At 40.0% G+C, this 13,145-nt stretch overlaps 1 protein-coding gene and 1 long non-coding RNA gene across 2 annotated transcripts in view; both read right to left on the bottom strand.

Moving 5' to 3' along the window:
* afdna (afadin, adherens junction formation factor a) overlaps positions 1 to 13,145 on the bottom strand; it is a 123,126-nt gene that overhangs the window by 63,632 nt on the left and 46,349 nt on the right. The window contains 6 exon segments of the mRNA XM_085131801.1: positions 1,041 to 1,110; positions 6,879 to 7,126; positions 7,873 to 7,967; positions 10,052 to 10,096; positions 12,580 to 12,720; positions 12,934 to 13,018. Of these exon segments, the coding sequence (XP_084987927.1) occupies positions 1,041 to 1,110; positions 6,879 to 7,126; positions 7,873 to 7,967; positions 10,052 to 10,096; positions 12,580 to 12,720; positions 12,934 to 13,018 (684 nt within the window).
* Positions 78 to 1,034, bottom strand: LOC146501979 (uncharacterized). The gene is made up of 2 exons (XR_014869159.1): positions 665 to 1,034; positions 78 to 294 (listed from the first exon to the last, which is right to left on the bottom strand). It is a non-coding gene; the product is annotated as an uncharacterized LOC146501979 (long non-coding RNA).

Raw genomic sequence — 13,145 nt, 5'->3', positions numbered from 1 at the left:
CTTGGGTTAGATTTATTGGCAGAACTACTAACAAGCAGCAAAAGCAACATGACAACCTTTTTTCCACTTTTCAACAAGTTTTTGTTTCTTTGTATTGAGTTTCAAACATTTAAAAAACGTTTACTGCTTCTCTAGAGCTTTTGCAGTTAGTCAAACCAATAATCAAATGACAAAATTAATCTGTGGCTTTAATCAGATTTTTAAATAATCTGAATTAAACTTCTTTGGAGTTAAATGTTGGATGAAATGCACTCAAGAAGATCTGCAAATCAACACCGATAATCAACAAAAGACCTAATTATTTTTGGAAAACCCACGAGAGTCATTTTTCTCCTTTTTGTCATCAGCTGCTCTCTCACGGACGATTGTGGAATCATTGTGTTTTTATAATATTTACAATATGTGCATAGTCTTTACCTTTGAAAATAAAACACCTTAAGATGTGTCATGATTTGTCACTCTATAAATGACATTTAACTGCAAAGAAATTTGAAAGATACTGATAAACACCACCGGTGTGCATAATTATCATAATAAGATTGGCTCCATATTTTCTAAATCTGTGAATTCTTCTACCACTACTAGTTACTATAGTAGTTTTGTTCCCCCTTGCTAAAATAAGGCTTAAATAGTAGGTGGGTGGAGCTTCTGTGCTCGCTGTGACAGCTGTGCACCTGTGTTGACAATAGTTGAGATAAGGCATCATACAGAGCAGGGGGGAAAGAAACTGTTGAAATTGGCATGTTTAGAGCAGCCTGAACAGCGATGACTTGAACATAAACTAACGTCATTATTTGAAACTAACTTTAAAAGGAGAATCCACTACAAAAGCAGTGCAGTAAACAAAAATATGATGATGCCTGACTTTCAGCCAGTCTGCTTAATAAAAGTTCAGACAGATAAAACATAAAAAATATTAACAGCATAGTGTTTAAGTGTTTAAGAGCAGAAAGCAGAGCAGAGAGAATTTTGAATGGAATAAAGTATATACACAAAAATGAGTGGGTGTATCTTTTTCTGTCTGTGTTCATGTGTGTTACCTTGCTGGTAGGCAGGGCTCCTCCACTGTGGATGTCTCCGTGAAGGTCGAAGGTGGTTTCTGGTATGCTGCTTCAGCGGGGAGACACAGACATTCAGAGGTTCAGATGAGGAACTGCGCTCTCCACAGCTGACTTTTCATTACTGACATCGACAAGAGCGCAGACTTAAACCCAGACACACACACGCTCACTTATTTAACTCACCGTCACCGAGGAGAGCGATGGGCGTGAGAGGCAGTAAAATAGACTCGCTGATATTTGCACACAGATAGCTCGCTTTATGCATGCACACTCTTACATAACAGTCTAATTAGTTATAGAGAAGCCACGAGTCCTAACTCACAACAACGCCAGGGTGTGTGTGTGTGTGTGTGTGTGTGTGTGTGTGTGTGTGTGTGTGAGTGTGAGAGTGAGAGAGAGAGAGAGACACGGAGTGTGGCAGCAGTCGGGTTTAAAAAGACAGGCTTCTGCTTTCGCAGGCCGCGTGACAGCATGGCATCAATGTCGAATAAAGAGCACAGCACAAACACAAAGCATTAGTGCTTCATGTCATTGACACGGCGATCTCCATCACGCACACAATAAACAAAAGCAGCCAAACAACCATTACCAGCATCAACATAGACAGAAAGTAGACTGATTGTTTTTTTCTTTCCTAAACTAAATTTCTAGTCAAATTAAGTACATTACATTACAAACAAACTCATAACTCCAGTAAAAACAGATAAAATATTAAAATCTTTCTGATGCTGCCGTTTTCAGCTTTTGAAAACAGATTCTAACATCTTTAACAAGATGTTTCCAAATCCCAGCGTGGGAATCAATGACAGGTGTCATGTGATCTCAGAAACCAGACAGTCATGTGAATCAGGCTCAAAGCCACAACCTCCGCAGCTGGAAAATAAATACTATGTAGATGTGCCAAAGACTGCAATTCCTCTAACAGCCACCTGGGACTGGCTTCAAATGTGAGTCGAACCCCACAGGCTCCCACGTCACTGCATTAAAAAGCATGTTTTAGCCTCCACAGATAGCTTTCCCTTTCACAAACTCTGTTTTAAAGTGCAGACCATTTAATAAGGTTGTGCTTCAGTTCTGGTCTGTTAATTAGCACCAAGGATGGCTTTCTGTGTGTTTTAGCTGTACTGTACAACTAGGGCTGGGTATCGTCACTGATTTCTAGAATCGATTCAATTCCGATTCCCAAGGTCCTGAATTGATTCGATCCACGATTCGATTTAATTCGATTCGATTCACTTCGATTTGAATCTGGGAAATTTTGACAGTCAGATATATTATAATTCAGATCAGGACATTTGCATATTTTTGTATCTATAAAAAGGAAGCTGACACACGCAAGACTTTATCAAAGGTGTGAGCATCACAGCAGAGGCCTTTGTGTCAAAGTAGCTGAGGATAAAACACAGAAAAACATGAAGGTGATTTTCCTGGCCTGGGATTTTATAAAAATATTCTGCAGTACATCAAAAACGAAAGAAAACCATTAATCAACACATGAACATTACCTCTGAAGTTACAGCGGTTTTATTAGAGACAAGGCTAAACGTTTTGCATTTTGCATAATTTTAAAAAGTTTCAATTTGTTCAGTATTGAACGGCAGAAATTAGGTTTTCTTTTCGGAAGTACATAAAACGGAAAAAAAACGTCGGCTGACAGCGCTGTAAACTACGGTAGACTTGTGCGTAACAAGCAAGCGAATAATGCAGGAAACAGTACAGAGAGAGAGGGGGGAGAGGGAGAGAGAGAGCGAGCGAGCGCGAGAGAGAGCTGTGCATCGTGGTCGAAGCAAAACAGTAAAAGTAAGAGTGAATACATGACGATGTTTATGTGAAGCGTAGGTTGGATCTTCTTTTGCTGCTGGTTCAGTCAATATTGTTTGGAGAGAGATCAAACTAACAGATTTAGAATCAGCGCATAAAGGGCGTGAACACAAAGCGCCGACCCGCCGATAGATCAGAATCAGCGGGCTGTCGGCTTTCACCCCCGACTGTGAGAAAGGCGACATCGAACTGATTCTGATCCGCGGGGCGCTGTGTGTTTAAGTCTTTGTGCAGAATCCGTGTTCCTGCTCTCATTTACTGTCTTAGCTGTTTGGTGGTTGTTGAAATTTTGTGAGATTTCACCAGATATTCTGGCATTTTGGGCAAAATAAATTTATATTAAAAAATCGATTCAGGATTTTAATGAATCGATTTTACGTTATCCAAGCCAGAATCGATTTTAATCGATAAATCGATTATAAAAACCCACCCCTATGTACAATAGTGGGAGAGAGCCACTGTGATGCCACCTGTTTGTTAGTTTTATGAAGCCTCAAAATGAGTGTTTTCAATATCGCCGTTTTTTGAAACCAGATGCTGTGAACGAGATGTGGATCTGACTGTGAAACCACACACATATCCTGGATAACCCTGGAAAAGCGTAAGGATGACTATATCTTACAAAATGCACTCAGTGTTTGACAAAAATAAGGCCTGAAATCAGTGACTCATGCATTAAAGTAATGAAAAAATGTTTACAGAGTTCTTGGAGATAGGAAGGTGAGAGTCAACTTAGACTTCTATACCACCATAAACCCTCTGCAATCAGAGGAGTTGAGTCCTGTTGGCCATTAAAAAGAATGAAGGTGTAATTTTTCAATCTTTGTCCATCTTTATACCATCTGTGGATGCAGCTTTCTAACCAATAAGGCTGCTATTATTTGATAACTCAGCTGGTCCCTTTAGGGGCCCACCATCTCACCCTGTCATCCTTGCATGTCTTCCAAGATGCCATCATTTTAAATGGTCACTTTCAATTCAATTTTATTTATAAAGTCGCCTCAAGGCACTTTATGTTGCAAGGTAAAGACCCTACAATAGTACAGAAAAACCCCAACAATCAAATGATCCCTTTTAAACAAGCAGTTGGTGACAGTGGGAAGAAAAAAACAAAATGCTCATTTAAGAGGAAGAAAGCGTCAAGAGAACCAAGACTGCGTCATAGCAGTATGAGCACACAGCAATACCATCTGCCTTTTCTGGCAGTCTCTACTCTGACAGAAAATTCAAAACAAACACACCACAGTGCTGCTTAACCTTCGCCCGCTCACTAACAGTCTTCTTGCAACTCGCCTCATTTCTCTGTTTAGAAAACGTACTATTGTAATCCTGCATCTGTGCCACACTTCTGTCAGCTGCTAACAAGTCAAACATGCAGAACACAAAAGGCTGTTATCATGATATAAAACATGAAAAACAGTGTTTAAAATGTGAATCTGCCGTGTCATGCGTACTGAGATTACTTCACAAGGATCTGATAACGATTTATTTAAAATGATCTCAAATTAAACATGATACAGATTAAAGTTCCTTTTAAGGCTTCTGGCTGGTTTCATTCATGTTTTTCTCTCACTCACTGACAGTGAATACAGATGAAGTTAAGAGGGAGCAGATTATCAAAGGATCAAACACTCATTCCCTTACAAGATCATCTGAACCACGCCAAAAAAAAAAAAAAATCCTCGCCAAACTACTGCAGTAATCGGCCTAAACATTATGATGAGTCCTCAGCTTGACTGTGGGTAGGTATCCTGGTATGTTTGTGCAGCAGGACACTGGAAAGCAGCCCAGAAAACCACAGAGATCCACATCCACAACTTCTCCTTTTCTGAGCTGCACAAAATGATCCCTGGTCTTAATATAACTCCTCAGTGTTCTCATTTCTGGTAACATCATTTCACAATGCCTCCAACTGAGCTGACAACTGAAAAAGTTCCCAAAGGAGCTGATCAATAACAAAAAATCTAATAAAATGACCAAAGTATTATTTGAACCATTGAGAAATTGGATTATACAGGAGCACTTCTTGCTTATATAGAAAAATAAAAATGGGTTTTCTGCCATTTTGGGCAATGAGGAAAATTTTCCCTTTCGCCATTCGTGATACCAAAAAAGCTTTATCTCAATTTAAGGTCAATATTCACACATTTTCTGTAACTCTTGGGGGAAATATGGACCTCTTTAACTTACAAAAAAATCCACCATATCCATGACCCGGAAGCTAACTTCATCTTCCTTATGTTTGTATCTGGACAGGCAGAACCAGCTAAATGCAGCTGCCTATTGTTAAAACCATCAATAATAAGAATGAATTATGCGATTTATGCTACGAGCCATAAAACCAAAACCCAAAAACATTAAAATGCCCTTTATGAGACCAAAGGTTAGTGGCATATTTCACATTCATATATCCTATAGCTAGAAATTACAAATGTTAATGCACAATGTTTAACTCTTTAAAAAAAAACAAAAAAAAACAGACACATTAAAAATGTATTTAAAGCCTGTAAAAAAAAACTTTTTTGGCTTCTATTGATAAATTCTCCCTTTATAACACCTCTACACTGGGTAAAACTCATCCAATGGGACTCTGCTAAGTCTTAAACTTAAGGGCAGAATTTGAATCAGCAGACATAGACAGCTGTAGTTGACCTGCGCTGACCTGAACCATGCCTGTGCTCCTGGAGCCCTTTAGAGCATTTTTAATGGAAATGTCTGACAAATATAATGTGTTGCTGTTTGGGACAGGCTGAGCAAGAGATTTATGACTCTTGAGCAGCAAAAGTACCAACATTAAGACTGTATATAAAAGACCAAGTGGCTACTATGATCTTATATATACAGTCTGTGGACTTCATTCATCCCGAGTCTTCTTTTTTTTAAGCTGAATTATTTTATTGTCACATTTTGCTGCTGACATGTGGAGCACCGTGAGCTGTATTTTCGTATTAAACATGAATTTTGAGGTCTTCCTCTATAGCTGAGGTTACTAATCAAAATCACCTGATGGGAGTTTCTAACTGGAATGCAAACCTGTGTCAAAGCCTCTGAGGAACATGTTGTGAAAGCAGTCACAGCCCACAGCTAAATACAGGATTAGCTCTCTTTTAAACGCCTGCACTGATGTATAATTTTGTGTTTGCTCAGCAAGCGCTCAAACCTAACAAACCAGCTCTTAAACACATAAAAAAAACCACTCCCAGGCTGGTGGATTAAATTCAGCCAAGCAAAAATGTTATGCTCATTTTACTCCAAAATAATTTTAAGGTTTATTTCGTCTGAAGACAAAGCTTACAGAGGCAAACTTTACACTCTAGATTGTTAAAAAACAAATTTAAATGTGTTCATGACCTTGTGAGCTTTAGAAAATACTGAGCACATGCTTATGAAAGAGTGCTACAAAAGATAAAGGACAATTTCTTGAATCATTTGTAGAAACTAATTCATGCAGAAATACACCCACAGTTGTGAGTTAGTGTTTTGGGTACTTACAGACTTCCTTCTTTCTCTCTTCCTTGCAGTGTTAGTCATCCATTAAAGACTTTTAAGTTGTTTCTCCTTTCCTTCACTGATCCCTAACTTTCTCACACTCTCCTTTCTCTTCTCATCTTGTATGCCCTCCGTCTTTCTCCCGTTAGTGTGTGAAACTCCAGCGAGGAGGAGGCCACACCCAACATCATGTTGATCAGATTAGAGGGCAGCCTGCCTGCCGTAACCCCAGACCTCCGCTCTTCCTCTCATTTCTCTGCTCTCCCCATCCCAGACTCCCTCCTCCCACTTTTCCTTCCCTTCATCTCTGCTTCCGCCTGCCAACTCCAAACCTCACCCTCCCTTCATTTACAATAACACCCTATTCTTTCTTTACTGTTGGTAGGCTTCGGGAAACTGTGTGTACAGAGGTTGAAGAAGGAGGGATAGTAAGAAGAATGGATGTCCATAAGTTTGAGGTGAAAACTTTGCATTCAGACACCCACAAACCCGTTTCCCATTCCTCACCCAGACTTGTGTCTGCCTCTCGGCATGGCCGGTTCTCTCTTCCCTCCCTGGTCGAACATCGGGTCCACGAATTTGAAGACGTGAGCAGAACCGAACTGGATGGTGGAGCCAGAACGCAACACCGTCGTCTCGATAATGCGCTGCCCGTCTACAAACGTGTCTGCGTCAGGGCCGTGTGGCGTCACCGTCACCATGCCTTCGCTGTGCATGAGGTTGCAGTGGTGGGGCAGAATCCCCGGACCAAGCAGCTGAAGACAAACACAGCAAGTATATCAGCTACATAAGCAGCATCAGGCTAAAACTCCACTTTTAACCTGTAACCTGTCAGGCTGGCTTCTGGCAAATAAATACATAAATACTCTTCTGCAGTCAGTTTCACTTGACTTCAAGCTCCCATTAGAGCTGTGCACCGTTTCCCCTCTCTATAAGCTTAAACACCGTTGCTTTTTAGTTTAACTCGAGCCAGGACGGCCAAGTAAAAGTATCATAAACTAACCTTGGAATGATCATCAGCCGCCTGATGCTGATCTTGTCTCTGGATTTTCACCTGATCGACTTTCAAACAACAGTTAGCTGCAGCTGCTCAAGTGTAATGGCCCTTATGGTCAAAACCCCCCACTGGTCAGCATCTCACTCCCCCAGCTACACCTCTTTGCTTTTCATTTGAATCATATTTAAAGACAGCTTTTTAAACTGCAGTAACGTCATGATGTTTGCACAGTTAATTCTACACCGCGTGTGTGTGTGTGTAAGGGAACACTGAGTGTGAGGGAACTCCACTTGCATCAGTGCTCGGATGCACTGGCATCAAACTTGGCAGCATGTGAGCTCTTCCCAAATACTGAAAGCTTTAGAAAGACAGAAATCTTAATTTAAAATTGCAATGTACTATTTTTTTTAAAAAGAGAAATTCTAGCATTAATATGTGCAGTTTATATAGTGCAGTATTCTACAGTCTGTATTAGAATTTTTTGTATTTTAATGGGGTGTTTACCTGGATGGCTCCGTCGTCTGTGCAGTCTGAGCCGACCTCAGTGATGCTGTGCTGAAGCCGATACAGCTTGGGTTTGTCCCGAGAGTCTGAGCCGTCTGAACACACACAGACACACGTTCAGATTTAGAAGCCAGGTAAGGCTGCACACACATCACATTTTAAAGAAACGGCATACAGGTTCACTACACAAACTCACACATACACTGATTGACTGAAATCCCAGTCAATCAATTCAGCATTAATACAGTACAGAGTCAATACATAGTGACATATGGAAAGCTGTGCATTATGCACTGCTAATGTGGCACAGAGTGTGGGGTTTTTGGTGGGGCTGCAGTGCAGTTATTGATATTAGTAAGTAGGGGTTTAGTAAAAGCAAAGCAGGGCATTAGTTCAGTGAAGGGAAAGGGATAAAATGTTGGCTGCTGTGGGAGGGGGGGGGGTGAAAGGGTATCAGAAAAAAACCTACATATGACCATCTTCTAAAAAAAATAATACTGTCTGCTATACCGACTCTCAGTTTTTGTTTTTACCATGAATTCTGTGCCAGTTAAAGGTTTAAGGATGGTAATCACGAGGAGCCGAGTGCGTACTTTCACTTTCTTTAGACCCTCAGTCATTTTTTCCACTTTCTCTCTCTATTTTATTCATTTATAACTTTTCATATTGCAACAGTTTTTCATTGTTTTGTGACTGATGCTATTATCATCATTATTTTGAATTTGAATACTATAAATTAATTAGAGATTAGATGCTAACACATTTTTTTCATCTAAGTGATTGTTGAATTAAGTTGAATAGGAGCCACCCTTGCATATTAGTTGTTTTGTTTTTTTTAGAATATTTGGATCTAATTTATTTGGCATTCTAATGGCTCAGTGACACGAGTAGATATATGACAACTAACTGTCTGCAACTAAAAGGATGATAAACCAAACAAAAACACTGTGGCTGATAAACACATTTAATTTCCTTCCCTTTTGGCAGCTTAATGAACGCGCTGCAGAAACCAGATGCCTGATTGCGGCTGCACAGATCCCCTTGCAAAAGCAACCTGATTATTAGCAGGTTTGCATCTAATTTACTAACACAGAGACTGCCAACATGTTGCAATCAATCAGAGTTTGTCCACAACAATGAACACAACGTCTCTGCATCATGGCTCTTTAACATCAACCCAATATTATAATCCTACATATTATCAAGGTTCCTCCATCCTTTAACAGTGAAATTCAACATCCTGCTGTAACTATGTCACTATTTGTGATAAATTCCTAAATTCATGTTTCACATCTATGAGGTTTTGGTTGAAAGTAACAGTATATAACTGCCTAATGACCATTAAATTTGCAGTAACAGTGACAGCAGACCGACTCCATCTTATTGCCATTTTATCAAAGCTACTTTGAAGACACAGCTGATGGTCATCTTTGAGTGCTGCGAGATCATGAGGTCACGCGGTTGCAACTGCAGTCTACAGACACCATTTTTCACAGTGTGGCATTATGCTCGATTTAGACTTCTGCTGTGAAATATAGATGCCAGTGATGGTTGCAGCTTCTAGCATTCTGTTTTACCTGTGCAGGCTGCACTGACAGTGACATGGTTACATTTCTATGCAGGTGGACTTCAGGTAACATCGAAGATTATGGTGCAGGATTTCAGAAAGATTTGCAGTTACGACTATTTTACAGGTAGATTTAACACAGAAGAATAATTCCCATGTTTTGAGTTCTTCAGTCTTTCAGTCAGTTATGAGGTAACTCACTACAAACGTCACTTCGATTATTATCAGTTCATTTGTGAGCTTCTAGCAACTGGTGAAATAAATTGATTTAGTAGTTTCGTGTACCCTTCAAATAAAATGAATGTCAATCTGCAAAAAAGGTCTGTTTTCCCTGTGATTGGCTGGATATAATGTTAAATCCTATTTCTTATTAAAACTTAGTATCCTAAAATGTATTTAAGCTGTTATTGACTGTTTTAATGCCGATACAGAAAGTATTAAATAACGCATGTAAAATGTAAATAAATTGTTTAAATCACTTTTTCCTAACCTCTCTGTTCAGTACTAGTGCCTAAATCACATCTAAAACATGTATCAGGGCTGTTTGACCACTATTGGCCAAATGAGTTGACCCCACCAACAGACACACAGGGAGGTGCGGTAGATTTTTACCTTCGTGGTGCCGATAGGCGTAGTAGGCATAGTGATTCCCTCGCCCTAGGCAGGCAGGCAGGCACGGAGGTAGGAGACATGCACAGGCCCCACACGCACACACACACACACACACACACACACACACACACACACACGCATACGCACCATGCCATAAAGAAGGTGGGAAAGAAAACAGACAAATAGCAGAGGGTGAAAATGCAGCAAGGAAGGGAAAAAAATACCTTGTTAACCCGTTAATTGCATGGAAAGCAGGCAAACACACACACACACACGGTATTTTAAAAGGGCTCTCACTGTCTACATTTGTCCGAGTGTCCAAATTTTAAATGAATTAAACAAAGCAGTCCTGTAGATGACAATGCACGCTGCAAATAAATTGTAAATTCTAGTTTACAGAGTATGTATCTTAAAGCAGGTCATAACAAAAAAGATCTTCCCAACAGTTTAACCACTGATCCAAACAAGTATGCATTTTGGTGGCATTACGTTGCCTGCCCTGACTTTGAGGTTAAAGCATCTTTATCTGTTTAAACGTGTTATATTTGGTAACTTTGTGGTTTATTTCTCACCTCACGTGTTTTTAGAATCAAACTTGAGGTTAATGGTCTGCTTTTTTAAAGTGTAAAATTTTGGTTTTATTTTAAAATCCAAGAGCAAACAGAGTGGTGTTCATTCAATCAAGTGGTACCGTAAAGGCTGTAAAATGGGGAGAGCACCCAAACAGTTGTCTATTGTGATGCTTTATAGGGGCTCGCCTTCGCCCCACAGTCAGCTTTGCCCTCTGCTCGTCATATCTGGCTTCATAAAGCTTAGATGGAGACACAATTCTCAGCTTGAGGCTGAGACATCCCTTATGCCCATCTTTTAAATACAATCTATGAAGAAAACACACTGAGAGGTATGCTTGTGGTTACAGGACTTCCCTCAGTAGCTCGGACATCACTTAAATACTGGAAAGTCATTCAAAAGTAAAAATTACAACAAATTTCTTTTTATCTTAAGCCTTCTACAGGGTAACCTCAGTGTTTTCTTTAATAGAAGTGGATTAAAGTCCAGTTAATTAACACACACACTCTCTCTCTCTCTCCTCACACAGACACACACACACTTTGCCAAGCAGCTGTTATTTAGACGAGCCACCAAATCAATTTCCCATCCTGGCAGTCTTCCACAGTCAGTGACCCGTCAACCTTACAGTAGATGAAGTAGACGTGTTAGTACATTCCTGGATAGGCCCCACTGGTGAGCCAATATCATTCCAGCACCACAGTTCAAACCAGTTCAAGTGCCAATAAGAATTGGGTTCACCAACGGGTCTGATAGGTTAATGGCATGATAGGAAGAATGACAAAAAGGCCAATAAAGAAAGAGAGGGATCAGTAGCAAGAAACAAGCTGTTAGGGTTGTGTCATATTTAACAAGACGTGGGTATGTTTCTCCAAAATGCCCTTCGAAAGGCTCTCACAACAAATAATCTGGGGTTTTATGTACTGCATTCCAACTGTTATTACACCACTGTAACTTACCTCTTACAGTAGGAGTGGTCCCTATCCCGTATACTCTTACATCAGTAAGCAACTTCCTATAATTCACCAAATGAAGCTTTTTCCAAAGTAAGTTCAACCTTTTTGCTCTTTAAATCATCTTCATCATAAATAAATATGATAAAGACTTTGATGTGGCTGTTAAGATTAGGACAGGTTTTCCCCCTTTGAATAATAATAATAATAATAATAATAATAATAAGATGATGATGATGAAGAGATTCATTATACATGAGTGGTCTAAAACAGTGATCTCAGCTGCTGTGACTGAGGACAGACACATTTTTGTTCTAACAACACCTACATATAACTCTTACCAATCTCTGCCTGATAACTTTACACTTTAACCTCAAGAACTGCCAGATATTTCCCCTATAATCCCCCAATAAAGAATCATCTTATGTTAGAAACCCTTCAGGCAGGTATAACCTCAGTGCAACAAGCATAAAGGAGAAGATCTAATGTCCAAGTCTTTTTTATTCTGTGACTTCTCACAGTGCACTCGTGTGTTTTGGAAACTTTAATTCATATTAAAAGCTACAGCTCTTTCTGATGGGGGGATAAAACAAAGTCAGGCAGCTGTAGCACGCGCCAACATCTCCAGCTATTTTTAAGAGCTGTCTGCAGCTTTCAGTGATCGTTAACCGCCCGCAGTGGTTTTTACACACTGACAAAATGCTGCAGTGGCAGGAACAGAAACCACAACACAGCTGAAAGCGGTGAGAAGATGTGGGAGCAATAATGTAGCCGCATTATAATGTGCTTCATTCACCTCGGCAGGGAACACGAAGACAGACTCACCTTTGACCAAACCTGAGTGTTTTTTAATGCAGCTACACTGCAACCTGTTGGTCACTGTTTGCCATTACAACAACAAATCCAAAAAAAAAAAAGCTGCTTCCGCTGGTGCTGTCACTTGTAATGCCTACCAACACTGACAGCAAAGATGAAGGGTCACATATGATAGTGTTGTGATCCTACCTGGGCTCAACTCCACTAGATAAGGCAGTTTCTCAGGAGGCAGCGAGCTGTCCTTCCCTCTGAGGCCCTTGTCATCCACTTTCCTTCCCTTCCTCCCCTGGTAGTCCGGAGGTCTCTTCTTCAACTGGAACACTAATGCCCCTGAAAATGAGGAAAAAATTAAATTTTATTTTTTACTAAATTTTACTACCTGTACTATCAGTAGAGATTCCACAGGTTAATATACAGTAAGAAGATCAATGGTCAAAGAAAAATTACATTTAAAAATAACATTTACTGTAATTTCAGTAAACCAGCAGCAGGGGGCGATAGTGACCAAGAAGCAGGGGACAAGTGCCTGAGAGTGTCTTTTACCTCTATCAGCAGGCCAGTCCCTGAAGATCTGCAGTGGACACTCATTATCGTCCAGAATCACCTCCTTGCCCGACTTATCATCTTGCTGCAAATAAAAGGAGACGAACACCAAATCAATTCAGAGTTTATTCACATTTCATGCAGCTGTGCTTATTATTGGACTTATTAAACAACATGTTATAACATCTCCAGATGTTGCAGTTTAGAAATTG

Source organism: Neolamprologus multifasciatus, chromosome 15 (assembly GCF_963576455.1).
Source record: "Neolamprologus multifasciatus chromosome 15, fNeoMul1.2, whole genome shotgun sequence".
NCBI classification, from domain to species: Eukaryota; Metazoa; Chordata; class Actinopteri; order Cichliformes; family Cichlidae; genus Neolamprologus; species Neolamprologus multifasciatus.
Note: the sequence above shows the minus strand (reverse complement) of the source record. Positions and strands in the feature narration are given on the sequence as shown.